The sequence below is a fragment of the Mesoplodon densirostris genome, chromosome 1 (assembly GCF_025265405.1).
Source record: "Mesoplodon densirostris isolate mMesDen1 chromosome 1, mMesDen1 primary haplotype, whole genome shotgun sequence".
Classification (NCBI taxonomy): domain Eukaryota; kingdom Metazoa; phylum Chordata; class Mammalia; order Artiodactyla; family Ziphiidae; genus Mesoplodon; species Mesoplodon densirostris.
Window position 1 is genome coordinate 118,464,188 of NC_082661.1, and position 17,887 is coordinate 118,482,074.

Here is a 17,887-nt window from a genome sequence, read left to right on the forward strand (position 1 = left end):
AAAGATAAAGGTGGAAATTAATGAACCAAAAATAATAGATTGACAAATATAGGAGCTTATTCTTCATGTGCAGAAAAAATGTAATCATAAAGTGGGTAGATTCAGGGTAAAATAGAAAACAACAACATACGAAATCAGAATAAGAAAACATTAAATCTATTTCATATAGTAAGTTTAAAAAATTCTAAATAAAAGGAAAGATTTTAGAGTTTATAAAATATTAGCATGGGGCCTCCCTGGTGGCGCAAGTGGTTAAGAGTCCACCTGCCGATGCAGGGGATACGGGTTCGTGCCCCGGTCTGGGAGGATCCCATATGCCGCGGAGCGGCTGGGCCCGTGAGCCATGGCCGCTGGGCCTGCGCATCCGGAGCCTGTGCTCCGCAACGGGAGAGGCCACAACAGTGAGAGGCCCACATACCGCAAAAAGAAAAAAAAAAAAAAAAAAAAATTAGCATGAACTAAATTCATGTAAAATTGTTTTTTGTACTTTTATTTTATTTTATTTTTGGCTGCACCGCACAGCATGCGGGATCTTAGTTCCCTGACCAGGGATTAAACCCATGCCCCCTCCATTGGAAGCATGGAGTCTTAACCACTGGGCCACCAGGGAAGTCCCTCATGTTAATATTTTATAAAAGCTCATGTTAGTATTTTATAAATAAAAGAGATGGAAGCTCTGAAGAGACAAAGAGCAATTTAAAATATTAGAATAGTTATCAAACATTTAACCTGCAGATACGTAGATATGTTTCACTGGTGAGTTTTTCCAAACTTTCAAAGAACAGGTAATATTAGTGCCATATGATCTACTTAATATATTTTAAGAGGCCAGCATTATCTTCATACCAACCCCTGGCAAAGCATGTATACATAAACACACACACACACACACACACACACACACACACACACACACACACACACACACACACACACACACACACACACACACACACTTCTACCTTATCTGTAGGCCAGTATTACTTAGGAATATAGATACAAATGGGGTCAAAGTGGCAAACTGAGCATCTACATCTGCCTTATCTGACACCCTAAATCCTTTGTAGAAGTGAATTATTAAAAATAAAAAGGCATATTCGTACTGGAGAATGAGAGAAGTGCCATTAGGAGATCTAAATTTTGAGAAATTTCTGTAAGATGACAATAGTTGTCATAGGATTGATTAATGGAGGAGAGAACAGTCTGGAACATATTCAGGACAACACCGAAGATGGGGCTGCCTTGCATCCTCTGAGCTCATAGAAGACAGGGAGTGGTAGAGTATCTGTGCTTCTCTGGGAGGTGTGCTGAACAGCAGGCATCACAGGCACTGACCTACAGGCTGAGGCAGTGTGTGTGGTCCCTGGAGCTAGAACGGCAGGGTAGGGTCCTAGGAATACTGAGTTGTAGGGTGGATAGGGAGCCCCAGACTCCAGAGGTGAGCTGTTGTTGGCACATTTTGCCCAAGACCACGTTTAGCCCCTCCTTCACTATTGCTGGAGATAGAGCCCTGTAATCATAGCTAACAACTGGGGGTTTTTGAACAATGATTTTTGAAACAAAAATGAGTAGCAGCTAACCACAGCTAGCCAAACGTTTGAGGGAAGCTAACACAATGAAAGAGGCATCAAATTTTAATAAATAGAAAAATTAACACATGAGAATATGAATACAGGTAGAAAACAGCTTTAAATATATCTTTAAGGAAATTAGAGAAAATGTTAATTTCGTAAAACTATTTGTTCCTAAAAATACAGTCAGAACTTGGAAATTGTGAAAATATAAAACTCAGTAAATGGGCTGAATAGCAGATGGTCACAGTTGAAATAGTTTATAAACTGGCAGACAGGCCAAGAGATAATGTGAGAGAAATATTGAGATGTGGAAAATCAATTCAGAAGCTCCCAGATTGTTTAATAGGAGTTCCAGAAGGGAAAGAAAAGAGAATAGAGAGGGGAGGAAATAGAAGAAAACTTCAAAGAACTAAGAAAAGATAAGTCTTCAGGCATTTGAGAACAGAAGTTAAGGGACAATCCTAATAGTTTCCAGAAACGCCAAAAATAGCAAAACCTAGCTTGTCTACAAAGGAATAATAGGTTGGCACTCGTGGCCTTCGTGATAATATTGGTATTAGAAGATAATAAAATGACACCTTGAAAATTCTGAAGAAAAATAACTTTGATTATAGAATCCATATTTGACTTACTTGAGGGCAAAATAGACATTTTTTATTAGTTTCTGCTTTATAACAAAGTGAATCAGTTATACATAAACATATGTTCCCATATCCCTTCCCTCTTGCATCTCCCTCCCTCCCACCCTCCCTATCCCACCCCTCCAGGCGGTCACAAAGCACCGAGCTGATCTCCCTGTGCTATGCGGCTGCTTCCCACCAGCTATCTACCTTACGCTTGGTAGTGTACATATGTCCATGCCTCTCTCTTGCTTTGTCACAGCCCACCCTTCCCCCTCCCATATCCTCAAGTCCACTCCCAAGTAGGTCTGTGTCTCCATTCCTGCCCCACCCCTAGGTTCCTCATGACATTTTTTCCCTTAAATTCCATATATATATGTGTTAGCATACGGTATTTGTCTTTCTCTTTCTGACTTACTTCACTCTGTATGACAGACTCTAGGTCTATCCACCTCATTACAAATAGCTCAATTTCGTTTCTTTTTATGGCTGAGTAATATTCCATTGTATATATGTGCCACATCTTCTTTATCCATTCATCGGATGATGGACATTTAGGTTGTTTCCATCTCTGGGCTATTGTAAATAGAGCTGCAGTGAACATTTTGGTACATGACTGTTTTTGAATTATGGTTTTCTCAGGGTATATGCCCAGTAGTGGAATTGCTGGGTCATATGGTAGTTCTATTTGTAGTTTTTTAAGGAACCTCCATACTGTTCTCCATAGTGGCTGTACCAATTCACATTCCCACCAGCAGTGCAAGAGTGTTCCCTTTTCTCCGCACCCTCTCCAGCATTTATTGTTTCTAGATTTTTTGATGATGGCCATTCTGACCGGTGTGAGATGATTTCTCATTGTAGTTTTGATTTGCATTTCTCTAATGATTAATGATGTTGAGCATTCTTTCATGTGTTTGTTGGCAGTCTGTATATCTTCTTTGGAGAAATGTCTATTTAGGTTTTCTGCCCATTTTTGGATTGGGTTGTTTGTTTTTTTACTATTGAGCTGCATGAGCTGCTTATAAATTTTGGAGATTAATCTTTTGTCAGTTGCTTCATTTGCAAATATCTTCTCCCATTCTGAGGGTTGTCTTTTGGTCTTGTTTATGGTTTCCTTTGCTGTGCAAAAGCTTTGAAGTTTCATTAGGTTCCATTTGTTTATTTTTGTTTTGATTTCCATTTCTCTAGGAGGTGGGTCCAAAAGGATCTTGCTGTGATTTATGTCATAGAATGTTCTGCCTATGTTTTCCGCTAAGGGTTTGATAGTTTCTGGCCTTACATTTAGGTCTTTAATCCATTTTGAGCTTATTTTTGTGTATCGTGTTAGGGAGTGATCTAATCTCATGTTTTTACATGTCCCTGTCGAGTTTTCCCAGCACCACTTATTGAAGAGGCTGTCCTTTCTCCACTGTACATTCCTGCCTCCTTTATCAAAGATAAGGTGACCATATGTGCGTGGGTTTATCTCTGGGCTTTCCATCCTGTTCCATTGATCTATCTTTCTGTTTTTGTGCCAGTACCATACTGTCTTGATTACTGTAGCTTTGTAGTATAGTCTGAAGTCAGGGAGCCTGATTCCTCCAGCTGCGTTTTTCGTTCTCAAGATTGCTTTGGCTATTCGGGGTCTTTTGTTTTTTCAAACAAATTTTGAAATTTTTTGTTCTAGTTCTGTGAAAAATGCCAGTGGTAGTTTGATAGGGATTGCATTGAATCTGTAGATTGCTTTGGGTAGTAGAGTCATTTTCACAATATTGATTCTTCCAATCCAGGAACGTGGTATATCTCTCCATCTATTTGTATCATCTTTAATTTCTTTCATCAGTGTCTTACAATTTTCTGCATACAGGTCTTTTGTCTCCTTAGGTAGGTTTATTCCTAGATATTTTATTCTTTCTGTTGCAATGGTAAATGGGAGTGTTTTCTTGATTTCACTTTCAGATTTTTCATCATTAGTGTACAGGAATGCCAGAGATTTCTGTGAATTAATTTTGTATCCTGCTACTTTACCAGATTCATTGATTAGCTCTAGTAGTTTTCTGGTAGCATCTTTAGGATTCTCTGTGTATAGTATGTCATCTGAAAACAGTGACAGCTTTACTTCTTCTTTTCCAATTTGGATTCCTTTTATTTCCTTTTCTTCTCTGATTGCTGTGGCTAAAACTTCCAAAACTATGTTGAATAAGAGTGGTAAGAGTGGGCAGCCTTGTCTTGTTCCTGATCTTAGTGGAAATGGTTTCAGTTTTTCAGCATTGAGGACGATGTTGGCTGTGGGTTTGTCATATATGGCCTTTATTATGTTGAGGAAAGTTCCCTCTATGCCTACTTTCTGGAGGGTTTTTATCATAAATAGGTGTTGAATTTTGTCGAAAGCTTTCTCTGCATCTATTGAGATGATCATATGGTTTTTCTCCTTCAATTTGTTAATATGGTGTATCACGTTGATTGATTTGCATATATTGAAGAATCCTTGCGTTCCTGGAATAAACCCCACTTGATCATGGTGTATGATCCTTTTAATGTGCTGTTGGATTCTGTTTGCTAGTATTTTGTTGAGGATTTTTGCATCTATGTTCATCAGTGATATTGGCCTGTAGTTTTTTTTCTTTGTGACATCCTTGTCTGGTTTTGGTATCAAGGTGATGGTGGCCTCGTAGAATGAGTTTGGGAGTGTTCCTCCCTCTGCTATATTTTGGAAGAGTTTGAGAAGGATAGGTGTTAGCTCTTCTCTAAATGTTTGAGAGAATTCACCTGTGAAGCCATCTGGTCCTGGGCTTTTGTTTGTTGGAAGATTTTTAATCACAGTTTCAATTTCATTGCTTGTGATTGGTCTGTTCATATTTTCTATTTCTTCCTGATTCAGTCTTGGCAGGTTGTGCATTTCTAAGAATTTATCCATTTCTTCCAGGTTGTCCATTTTATTGGCATAGAGTTCCTTGTAGTAATCTCTCATGATCTTTTGTATTTCTGCAGTGTCAGATGTTACTTCTCCTTTTTCATTTCTAATTCTATTGATTTGAGTCTTCTCCCTTTTTTTCTTGATGAGTCTGGCTAATAGTTTATCAATTTTATTTATCTTCTCAAAGAACCAGCTTTTAGTTTTATTGATCTTTGCTATCGTTTCCTTCATTTCTTTTTCATTTATTTCTGATCTGATTTTTATGATTTCTTTCCTTCTGCTAACTTTGGGGGGTTTTTGTTCTTCTTTCTCTAATTGCTTTAGGTGCAGGGTCAGGTTGTTTATTCGAGATGTTTCCTGTTTTTTAAGGTGGGATTGTATTGCTATAAACTTCCCCCTTAGAACTGCTTTTGCTGCATCCCATAGGTTTTGGGTCGTCATGTCTCCATTGTCATTTGTTTCTAGGTATTTTTTTTATTTCCTCTTTGATTTCTTCAGTGATCACTTCGTTATTAAGTAGTGTATTGTTTAGCCTCCATGTGTTTGTATTTTTTACAGATCTTTTCCTGTAATTGATATCTAGTCTCATAGCATTGTGGTCGGTAAAGATACTTGATACAATTTCAGTTTTGTTAAATTTACCAAGGCTTGATTTGTGACCCAAGATATGATCTATCCTGGAGAATGTTCCATGAGCACTTGAGAAAAATGTGTATTCTGTTGTTTTTGGATGGAATGTCTTATAAATATCAATTAAGTCCATCTTGTTTAATGTATCATTTAAAGCTTGTGTTTCCTTATTTATTTTCATTTTGGATGATCTGTCCATTGGTGAAAGTGGAGTGTTGAAGTCCCCTACTATGAGGGTGTTACTGTCGATTTCCCCTTTTATGGCTATTAGTATTTGCCTTATGTATTGAGGTGCTCCTATGTTGGGTGCATAAATATTTACAATTGTTATATCTTTCTCTTGGATCGATCCCTTGATCATTATGTAGTGTCCTTCTTTGTCTCTTCTAATAGTCTTTATTTTAAAATCTAAAATAGACATTTTTGAACACTGAAGAACTCAGAGTTTATTTCTCACAGACCTTTTCCAATTCAGCAGAATGAGAATGAGCACATTGAAAGAGGAAGACCTGAGAATAAAACAGTGGTCAGGGGCTTCCCCGGTGGCGCAGTGGTTAAGAATCCACCTGCCAATGCAGAGGACACGGGTTCGAGCCCTGGTCCAGGAAGATCCCACATGCTGCAGAGCAAGCCCCTGTGCCACAACTACTGAGCCTGTGCTCTAGAGCCTGTGAGCCACAACTACTGAGCCCGAGTGCCACAACTACTGAAGCCCGTGCGCCTAGAGCCCATGCTCCCCAACAAGAGAAGCCACTGCAATGGAGAAGCCTGCGCACCACAACGAAGGGTAGCCCCTGCTTGCCACAACTAGAGAAAAGCCTCTGCGCAGCCACAAAGACCCAGTGCAGCCAAAAAATTTTATTTAAACGCAGCCAAAAAAATTTTTATTTAAAATAAAATAAATTATTTTTAAAAAGTGGTCAACAACAGCAAGAACCTAGTAAAACTTTAGTTTCTTTAAATAGTTGTTGATGAAACACATAATAAAAAAGAAGTTAATAGCAATTTAGGATTAAAAATCAAAGGGTATATACATGGTATACATACATATATGACCTAACTCTGTCCCAAGAGACCCAGAAGCAGTGACATCTTTAGAGTAAAAGGCATACCCAGCTCCCAGATCTTAGTGCTGGGACAGGAAATAGAGGAGCCTGGAGCATCTTGTAGCTCTAGAAAGTAAGGAAATATTCAAACAACAAAAGGATGAGGGTATGTCAGAGGGACACAAGAGCCTGAAAGGGCTCCCAGTGGCAAAGCTGGAACAATTTGAGCAACAAAATAAATAACCTAGTACTGGATTATAACACCAGCATAAAATAAATATCCATGAGTCCATACTGATATAAATAAATTTGTGAGTGAGTAAATAAGTAATAATAATGAATGAACTGGATAGATTGATAGGTTGATTAGATTAGATAGGGGGAAAAGAGACAGATCTTCCCTACCGAATTCTAAATAACTTGTATATACTCCCTTTTCCAGAAGGTGGAGCTAGGTGACTCACTCCCAAAGAAACAAGTATGAAAAAAGAAAAACTAGTAGGTTTCAACAGAGAAACCTGGCAGACACCACCTTAAACCAAGTACTGAAGGTTAACGTTACTAGTGTTGTCATGTACCCCCTCATATGATGTAACAAGAAAGGCACTTCACCCCTGTGGTCTTTCTTCCAAAAACCTACAGCCCCAGCCTAATTATGAGAAAAACTTCAGACAAACCCAAATTGAGGGACATTCTATAAAATACCTGACCATTACTCCTCAAAACTGTCAAGATCATCAAAAACAAGACTGAGAAAATGTCACAGTTTCTCAGGAGACTAAGGAGACATAACACCAAATGCAATGTGGTCACCTGGACTGGATCCTAGAACAGAAAAAAGGACATTAAAGGAAAAACTGGTGGAATCCAAATAAAATCTGCAGTTAGTTAATAGTAATATACCATTGTTGGTTTCTTAGTTTTGACAAATGTACCAAATGGTGTAAGATAATAACATTTAGGGGAAGCTAAAGCTACAAGAGAAATATATGGGAACTCTTTACTATGTGGCAACTTTTCTGTAAATCTGAAATTATTTCAAAATTAAAAGTTTATTTATAAAAAATTTTACTTGGAAAAACAAACCAGAAGAAGTGCAAAATGGACTCAACCTATGAGGGTGAAGAGTTAATATTCTTGTCTGGTTTGGGAGGATGTGGGCGAAGAATGATTTGAAAGTGGATTCATTCTAAGATGTTGTATAGAAAAATAAGTTTAACTACTTCCATTTCAAATTGTAGTTTCACCAGTTTGTAACCATTGCAAGTTATTTAACCTTTCTAAGCTTCATTCTTCTCACTTAAAAAGCGTAAGACAAAAGTTTGCTCTCCATAATGTTTAAAGTTGTATTAGAAGTAAATAGGAAATACACCAAATAGGAAAAAAAATAGTTAAAAGGCATTTGATAATAATTCACAGTAAACATATTTAAATAGTCATTCTTACTAAGAATGCATTAAAACAGTGGTGCGGTACTTTTCTTCTGCTGTGAAATCGCTGTTTTTAAAAACAGCCACGTGAGTGAGGCTGGTGCTGTAGGGGCTCCTCCGTCCCTGCCAGTGGTGTGGGAATGCAGGTGAGCTTTCTGGGTCAGGAGTTTTCAAACAGGTTCATCCCTCTGATCCAATAATTTCCGCTCCCAGGAGTCTCTCCTGAGGAAATAATCAGAGGTGTAGAGTAGCAATATACATAATATTGACAAGATTGAAAACAAGCAAAACTCTAATAATAAAATGATAAATTGAATTGTAGTATATACTGTGGTGAATGTTGTGTGTCAAGAGGAAAATGTTCATGAAATGGAAATAAATACAACAGCGTAAACGTAGAGGTAAATGTGAAGTTAAGAAATGGTAAATGGTGTATATATATTTTAGATATTTTAATGCTATAATAGCTAGTGTTTTTATGTACCCTTTTGTTTGTGCAAGGTACTGTGCTGCTTTTTATACACGTTAACTCATTTAATCCTGAAACAACCTCTGAGGTGGATGCTATTATTACCCCTATTTTACAGATGAGGAGACAGCTGTGCGTGGATGAGTGCCCCCTCCCCTAATGCACAGCTGGCCAGGATGGGGCCAGGAGCCTGGGCAGTGTGGCTCCATAGTTTCCACTCTGTTATATTAATTCATCAAATAGTGAGCGTCCATTCTATGCCAGCCATTATTCACCGCTGTAACCCCAGCACATAGAACCGTACAGACGCGATTGTTGTTCACAAGAATCTTTAGTCTGGTAGGAAAAGACAGAAAATAAAATCAATTAACAAGTACCATGCAGATCATTAAAACAGACTGCGTTGTGAAGAGTGATTAGGTGGTATCTGTGTTGCATTGGGTCAGAAAGGCCTCTCTGAGATGGGGCTTCCAAATGAAAGGAAGGAACCTGCTACACAGTGACTGGGGAAGGCAGTGCCAGGCAGAAAGACAGCTAGTGGATTTCCTAAGGTGGCTGGAGCACAGGGGGCGAGCGGGCACAGAGCTGGGCCAGGTCATGTAGAGCTTGCTATACCCCTGTAAGGGGTTTGAATTTTATGTAAGTGTGATAGAAAGCCTTGGGAGTTTTGGTTCTTTGGAGAATGGATTGTGTGTGGCTCTAGCTGCAAGTAGCCAGTTAGGCTTTTGCAGTAGACCAGGGGCGGTGCTGTGGCTTGGGTGAGGATGGTGATTGTGGAGAAAGGTTTGGCTATGATTTAGAGACAGAACTGACAGAGCTTGCTGGTAGATTGATTAGATGTGGGGAGTGAGGGAAAAACAGGAGTGGCAAGAGGAGAGATCAGGACTTCAATTTGAGCATGGTATGTGTGTGGGGGTTATCAGACGTCCAAGGGAAAGTGCCAAGTTGCCAAGGGAATTTGTGAACCTGCCGTCTGTGAGCAGCTGAGGGCTGGAGGTGTAGGTTATGTGTGGATGGCTGCATCTCCCACATGCTTAGGAGAAAGAGTAAAATGCAATAAAATATCAACAATCAGGGATTGTAGACAATATGAGTTTTCTTCTACTTTCCTCAGTGAAAATGTGCTGATTTAAAAATCAAAACCAATGACTCTTTTCCCCAAGTCTGATAATATTTGAAGAATTTTTAAAGAAACTAAAGTTATAAATGAAGTCATAATATTTATAAAATCAGAATTGGCCTGGGGTAGAAATGTCAGAGTGGATGTTTTAATACTTTGCACCAGGATTATATATATTATATATTTTTTGACAAAGGAGATAAGAATATTAGAGCCCAGTCTTGGTTTTGCCACAAAACTTATGCCTCTATAAATTTATTTATTCATTTAACAAGTATTTATTGAAAGCCTATCCTGTGCCTTGCATTGTTCTAGGTACTAGGGATATGGCAGTGAGCAAAATTAATAGCGAGCAAAATTAACAAAAAGTCCTGCCCTCAGGAAGAAGCCTTCCGCCCCCTACCAAATGTTAAAGGAAAATTTATATTTCATTTATTAGCTCCTACTTGAGCCAAGTCCTCAGTACTGCCTGGTTCATTCTGTCTTCCGGAGTGGTTCTCCCATTCTGCACAGCAGCTTTTTCAGACTGTCCCACTCTTCTCAAAAGCTGCCTCCTCTACAGACCTGTATATTCCTATATTCCTGCTATCTGCAAGAATTTCCAGTCTGTGGTTGCCCTACAGATCACTGAAATTCATTGTGTGCAGAACCTAGCTCCACATCATCCATCTCTGGGCTGGTCCTCCCCGCCCCCAACCCCATGCTCCTGCTCTTGTGGGGGAGGTACCGTCACATACCCATTGTCAGGACAACAGTCTGCTGTCATCCTTGGATGATCCTTCTGTCTCATCCCCTGCTCCTGCCCATTGAGTCACTTGCTGACTTCTGTCAATTCTGTGTCCTAAATCTTTTCTACATCCATCAAATTTTTTTTTCTTTCTGTACATACCACGACAGTCTGTACCACCAGCCTCTTATCCCCAGATTATAACTGTTGCCTCTTAACCAGACTCACTGCCTCCATTCTTGCCTTCTTACCTCTTCTCTCCCCTTATCTCTTCTCCCTTATCATCCAGAATGACCTTCCAAAAACATCATCTGATCACATTACTCCTTTCGCTCCTAATCTTCAGAGAACCCCCATTACCATTAGGATAAAGCCCAAACCATGTGACGAGGCACGAGGCACGCGTAGTTCTCTCTGATGTGGCCCTGCTGATCCCTCTAGGCCAGGGGTCAGCAGTCTGTGGCCTGCAGGCGAGATCCGGCCTGCTGCCTAGTTTTGAATGGCCCATGAGTTAAGAATGGTTGAAAAATATTTTTAAAAGGATAATATTTCATGGCACATGCAAATTATATGAAATTCAAATTTCAGTGGCCTTAAAGTTTTTTGGAACACAACGCGTTCATTTGATTATTTAATTGTTAAGGACTGCTTTCACACTACAGTGACAGAGTTGAGTAGTTGAGACGGAGATTCTGTGTTCTGCAGAGCCTAAAATATTTACTGTTCAGTTCTCTATAAAAGTTTCCTGAGCCCTGCTTCATATTTGTGGGCACCTCTACTTCTGACCCCAGTGTTTAGTCCCACCATCTTTCACCCACAGTGCTCTCTTCCATCACAGGCCTTTGCGTAAACTGTTCCTTTGCCTGGAGCTTTCTCCCAGCACATCTTTTCATTTGACTAACTCCTACTTATCTCTCAGATCCCAGCTCTAACTTCATTTCTTGAAGGAAGCTGTCTCAGAATGCTGCAGCTTGGGTGAGGTGCCTGTCTCTCTCCTCTCTGTCACCCTCCTCACATCCATATCCTCATTTCCCTCCTTACCCAACTCAGACTCCATGGTCAGCTGTTACCCACAGCCTCTTTTTTGCCATACACTCACCTCCTTCATCCCTCACTCCTTCCAGTGTTTTCTCTTAGAACCCTAACCTGGTTAAGGGCAACTCTGTCAACCAGGCCCCAGAGCAGCATAATGTGGAGAGTGAGAGACACACAGTCCCACTACACTGCATAGCTTTAAACATGACCGCAGGCCTCAGGAGTCCCAGACTTCCCTGAAATCCTGTGCCTTACCCTAGTCCACCCACTCTTTGTCCTCCAAGCCCGCCACACTATCCTTCTCATGCCTCCCAGCAACCCTCACCACTCCTCACTCTCCACGTATCTGTTTCATTTAGAAAAGAGAAGCAGTTGGATGTTCACTTCCTTATTCTCCTGTCATGAGATCCATCGGCCTCACTGGCTCTGTATCACATTCTCAGCCTCTCCAGTCCCAGTGGAGGAACTGCCACATTCCTTCACAAAGTCAGCTCGTCCTTTTGTAGTGAACTGCGTGGGGTTCATCCCTCATGCCTAAACAAGGGCGCCCCTCAGCCGTTCTTCACTCTCTCCTATCCTAACATTTTGCCTCTTCTAGATCATTGCCATAAGCCTACCAAAATACTGTAATACCACTTATGTCTGGAAAATGTAATAGCTGTTTCTTGACCTGGGGCCTCATTCTTCTTGCCCTTGTTTTCTGAGCTCTTGCCACAGTTGTTTCTTTACTGTTTGTCAAACACTCCAAGTGAGCTCCTCCCTCAGAGCCATTGTACATGCTTCTGGAATGATCTCCACATATTTCCATAGCCCACTCCCTGATTTCAGTAGGGTCTCTGCTCAAACGTTACCTCATCATAGAGGCCTTTTGTGGCCATTATATCTAAAATAGGCTTTCTGTCTTGCTCTCTGTTTAGCCTATGGCATCTTTCTTTCTAGCATGTCAACACCTGAGACCTATATTTATTTATTGGTTATTTTCCCATCAAAACGGAGGCTCTGTGGTAGCAGGGGTTTTGTCACCTCTGTTCCCTGCTGGGTCCCAGCTCCCAAAACCAAGTCCAACAGATTAAACACTTGTTGAATGTATGAATTTTAAAAGGAGGTTTATCAAGCTTCAACTTTTACTTCATTCTGCAGGCTCAGTGTCATCAAAGCCCTGGTTTTCTTTTTCTTTCTCTGCTTGGACTTCAGTGGTGACTGCTCCATTTTAAAGCTGGTTTCCCTCATGGTGGGAAAGGACTGCAGCCGTTCCAAACTTCACATCTATACCCTACACCAGGGGTTGACAAACTTATTCTGTAAAGAGCCACATAGAAAATATTTTAGGTTTTGCAGACCATACAGTCCCTGTTCCAACTTTTTTTTTTTTTTTTTTTCATTTTGCGGTATGCGGGCCCCTCACCGTCGTGGCCTCTCCCGTTGCGGAGCACAGGCTCCGGATGCGCAGGCCCAGCGGCCATGGCTCACGGGCCCAGCCGCTCCGCGGCACATGGGATCCTCCCAGATCGGGGCACGAACCCGCATCCCCTGCATCGGCAGGCGGACTCTCAACCACTGCGCCACCAGGGAGGCCCCCAACTATTTAATAACTCTGCCATTGTACCACAAAAATACCCATAGACAATTTGTAAACAAATGAGTGTGGCTTTGTTCCAATACAGTTATTTACAAAGCCAGGTGGTAGTTGCTTACTCCTGCCTTACACCATCCAAAGAGAGCAAGTGTCTTTTCTAGTAGCTCTCAAAAGAATGAGGGGGCTTTGTTTTCCAGAGTTCCCAATAGCCCTCCTGTTTTAGCATGTTGACCTGAACTTTGTCTAATGCCTAATCAGTTCCTAAGTGAGTAGGGTGAGACCGTCTCACTGGTGTAGCGTGCTCACGGCCCAGTCTGACGCTGCCGGTGGAAGGAGCGTCCCTGAAGCTCACGGGCTGCATGGGGCCAGGTAATAACCAGAGCAAAACTGTACACAGTTAGGAAAGCAGTAGGGGAATGGATGCTGGCCAGGCACCAAATAAGGTCTACTGTGTAGAAGTGATCAGTGTATGTGCTTGTGCAACTGGTCTCCTCCTTAAACAGAATGTAAGCCCCCTGAGGTCAGGCATCAAATTCTTTGATTATTAGTAACCTCAGCTTGCACCTTGTACAAGGCTTGAACAAATTAAATTGAAAGTAGAGGACAAAAGTATGGACACCAAGGGGGGACAGCAGGGTAGGGGGTGGGGCGGTGGTGGTGGGATAAATTGGGAGATTAGGATTGACATACACATACTAATTTGTATAAAATAGATAACTAATAAGAACCTGCTGTATAAAAAAAGTAAAATAAAACAAAATTCATAAAACAAAACAAAACAACAAAAAAGAAGTAGCAAGAATCCTATGCTCATGGGGATTACTGTATTTTTGTTGGTTTTGTAAGGATTTAATAATATAAAGGCATCTGATCCATTATCAATCACATAAATGACAGGAGAAAGTATTATTTGGAAAATATTTTAATTTGTTTCATTGTTGATTGAAACTACTTCTAGTTTTTGAGGGATTAAATTGAATTTTGTTTTTTAAACTTAAGGTTCACAAAAAGGATTCTGGCTTTTGGCGAGATTTTGGCTTTGGAATGACTTGTCAGTATCGATCAGATTTCCTGACCATTGGTAAGTATACCTTACATTTAAGGATAGGACTTTAGGTATATACTGTAATATGGCATTTTTCTAAAAGGTCTCAGATCTAAATGTTTTCCTATTAAATTTTGAATGTCTGAGATTGACTGGAGAGTCTGGAAATATGAAAGGCAAAGTGAGCTTATAATTAATGTCTTTGAATAGAAAAATGAGGTCATAATGATAAAATAAAATACCCATATTTGCAGTTGTTTCGAGTGCTCTTACAAAAGATCTGTACCTAGCTTTGGTGGTGTACTCATGAATTGTTACAGCTAGAAATAATGTTGGGTTATCTAGTCCAAGGGCTTCCATATTTTTTACTTGGAGAGGAAACCACCGTTTTCTTGAACATAATGCAAAATCCCAGTATTTAAAACAAATGGAAAAATGCCTACTCTTTCTAGCTCTGGTTGAAGTTGGAGTGGGGAGCTTGGAATCACTGGCTTAGTCATCCACTCCCCTAAACCAAAGCTAACCATGAAGAATCTCATCTAAGCTACCTGCCCCACTGTACCTTTAGTCTCAACCAGCAAAAATTAAAGTATCAGAGCCTAATTTAAGGAAGCAGGCTGAAACCTGATTCATTCATTCCATGTCTCCTGATTCGTTCAGGGGCTACCTTTCCACAGCATATTAGAATATATGGTATATATATATTTTTAATAGAATATATTTTGTGTATTTTTTAGGTCCATCTTACCTTCATTTTTATAATCAGCCATTTGTTTTGGAAATTCCTACACCTTGTCTTTTTTTTTTTTTTTTTTTTGGCCACGTTGGGTCCTCGTTGCTGTTCACGGGCTTTCTCTAGTTGCAGCGAGGAGGGGCTGCTCTTCGTTGCGGTGCGCAGGCTTCTCATTGTGGTGGCTTCTCTTGTTGCAGAGCACGGGCCCTAGACGCGCAGGCTTCAGTATTTGCAGCACACAGGCTCAGTAGTTGTGGCACACGGGTTTAGTTGCTCTGCGGCATGTGGGATCTTGACCAGGGCTCGAACCCATGTCCCCTGCATTGGCAGGCGGATTCTTAACCACTGTGCCAGCAGGGAAGTCCTCCTTGTCTTTTTACCTCTGTAACAAATGATGGAAAATCAGCAAATAGTAATAAAAAAGACTATTACATGAAACTAATGCCTTTTTCCCTGATTTCTTGCTTAATAAAATAGTAAGGATACATCACTGCCTTCTGACCTCTGTTATTTCTCACTGCTCCTTTCTCATTGTTTTTTCCTTGTATTTCTATTAAATACATGTTGGAGCAGTTAATGGTGCTGAGACTTTTCTGAGTGCTCACATTTCTCTGAGACTGTTCATTTTTCTTCATTCTTTTCCTCTTTTCTTTGTATTGCATAATCTCAACTGATCTGTCTTCAGGTTCACTGATTCTCCTTTTGTTAGTTCAGATCTACTGTTGAGCTGCTCTAGTGAATTTTTCATTTGAGTTATTGTACTTTTTAACTCCAGAATCTCATTTCTATCTCTTTATTAATATTCTCTTCTTGATGAGACATTGTCATCTTACTTTGTTACTTCTTTAAGCATGATTTCTTTTAATTCTTTGAACATATTTATAATGGTTATTTTGAAATCTGCTAAAACTGACATCTGGGTGCTCTCACAGGCAGTTTCTGTTGCTTGCTTTTCTTTTGGTATATGGGTCACACTTTTCAGTATTCTTTCAATACTTTTTTGAAAACTGGACATTTTAGGTAATATTTTGTGTTGATTCTGGATATTGACTCCCCCTGCCTCCAGGGCTTGTATTTTGTTTTGACTTTGCTTATTCATTTATTAATTGACTTGGCTTTACTATTTTAGTGAATTCTGTCTCCCTACCCTCTGCCTCCCAACAATATGAAGCTTCTCATGTCACTCATCAGGGCATGTGCACAGCCATCCTGGGATGACGTTGGATTTAGCGGGGCTTTCTTTGACTGTCTCTTTCCATGCCTGTTGATGTCACTCCTACCTATTAGGCTGTTAGGCTGCACTAATTTGCTTGCTGATTTGACAGTGCTCTGGGACATAAATTTCTCCATAGTCTGAACCAATTAAATCGAACCCTTTTGCAGGGTAGTTTTTGAGGCAAGTTTTTGAGGTTTGCTTGGACCCCAGGAGGGCTCATCTTAGCCGTCTCTTTGCCTGCCTTGCTCTGGTAAACTGGCTGGCCTACATTTTAGCTTGTTCTAATGGGTCTACCAGCCTCCTCTTAATTGTTTACCACCAAATCTCCAGTATTTTCAAGAGCCCCCTTAGGCCTGAATTTCTACACATTCTCTTTTAAATAAAGTCAGTTCCTTTGGGAAAAGCTCTGGAGCATTTGTTCTCATGGACTGCTGCTTCTCCTGAGAAAAGGCTCTGAGCCTCTGCTCCAGACCTGGGGGTGGAGATAGTGGCACACTTCTCTCAGAGGGACACCCCTGCTTTATGAGCAGGACATTAGGTGGGAGCAGAAGGGCCTCCTCCCTCTTGGAGAGCCTCTACCCTATGACTGTGGGCTGGGTGAGAAAGGGAGCCCCTGCCCTCTCAGCAGCACTTGTTTGCAGTTTAGCCTCTTTCATTTGGAGCTTCTGTTCTTGTCCCTCTTTCCTGTCCTTCTGGTATTCCCATTATACATATGTTACACCTTTTGTAGTTGTCCCATAGTTCTTGGATATTCTGTTCTGTTTTTTCTTTTCTTCCCCTCCCCACCCCCCGCCCCCGGTCTTCTTTCTCTTTGCTTTTCGGTCTTGGAAGTCTCTATTCACCTGTTCTCAAGTTCAGAGATTCTTTCCTCAGCCAAGTCCAATCTACTAGTGAGCCCCTCAAAGGTATTCTTCATTTCTGTTACATTGCTTTTTATCTTTAGCATTTCTTTGTGATTCTTTCCTAGGATCTCTCTCTCTCTGCTTACATTAACCACCTGTTCTTGCATGTTGTCTGCTTTTACCATTAGAGCACTTAGCATATTAATTATAATCGTTTTAAATTCACAGTCCTTTAGTTCCAACATCCCTGCCATATCTGACTCTGGTTCTGATGTTTGCTCTTTCTCTTCTGATACTGACCAGGGTTCTTAGCCTTCCCCAATCAATAGAAATTGACTAGAGGCCAGACAAGAAATTCATGAAAGGCTTTATTGGGGCCCCTGCTGCAGCAGCCGGGGAGTGAGAACAAACGACAGGTTCCCTTGCTTGCTCATTCGCTGTGGCAGAGCGAGCTTGTTCCTTATATGGGGTGGGGGTAGGCGTGTGTCCAGGGGTCGGGCCAGAGGGGTGGCTTAGGTGGTCTGCCCACCCATTGGTGGGGTTGAGTGCAGGGGGCGTGTGCAGTTCCCTGCTTTTGCTCCTGACACCCAGTTTTTGCTCCAGGCTCTTTAGAAGTGGCAGTTGGGTTTTTTGATCTTTTGTATCTTTCTATCCATAATTTGCCCCAACTGCGCATTCATGCAGTTATTTTTCGTCCCATATGGTTTCTTTGTATTTTGTTGCTCGAGGAGAGGTGTGTCCAGGTGTAAGCCCTGCAGCACTGCAGCAAAGGGTCCCGGGTCCCAGCCTGTCTCACTTCAAACTGTTTTTTGACTTTTAGTTTGCCTAATTTTTTTCTTCATAGCTGAACATGATGTACTGGGTAAAGGAAACTGCAGTAAATAGGCACTAAAGAGTGATGGTAAGGTGTGGGAGAAGAGGAAGAATT

The 17,887-nt window shown here is 40.8% G+C and overlaps 1 protein-coding gene across 3 annotated transcripts in view; it reads left to right on the forward strand.

Annotated features, from left to right (window-relative positions):
• CSGALNACT2 (chondroitin sulfate N-acetylgalactosaminyltransferase 2) overlaps positions 1-17,887 on the forward strand; it is a 56,047-nt gene that overhangs the window by 33,403 nt on the left and 4,757 nt on the right. For all 3 annotated transcript variants that reach the window (XM_060108491.1, XM_060108516.1, XM_060108510.1), the window contains one exon: positions 14,123-14,204. In XM_060108491.1, the coding sequence (XP_059964474.1) occupies positions 14,123-14,204 (82 nt within the window). The remainder of the gene's footprint in view (positions 1-14,122; positions 14,205-17,887) is intronic.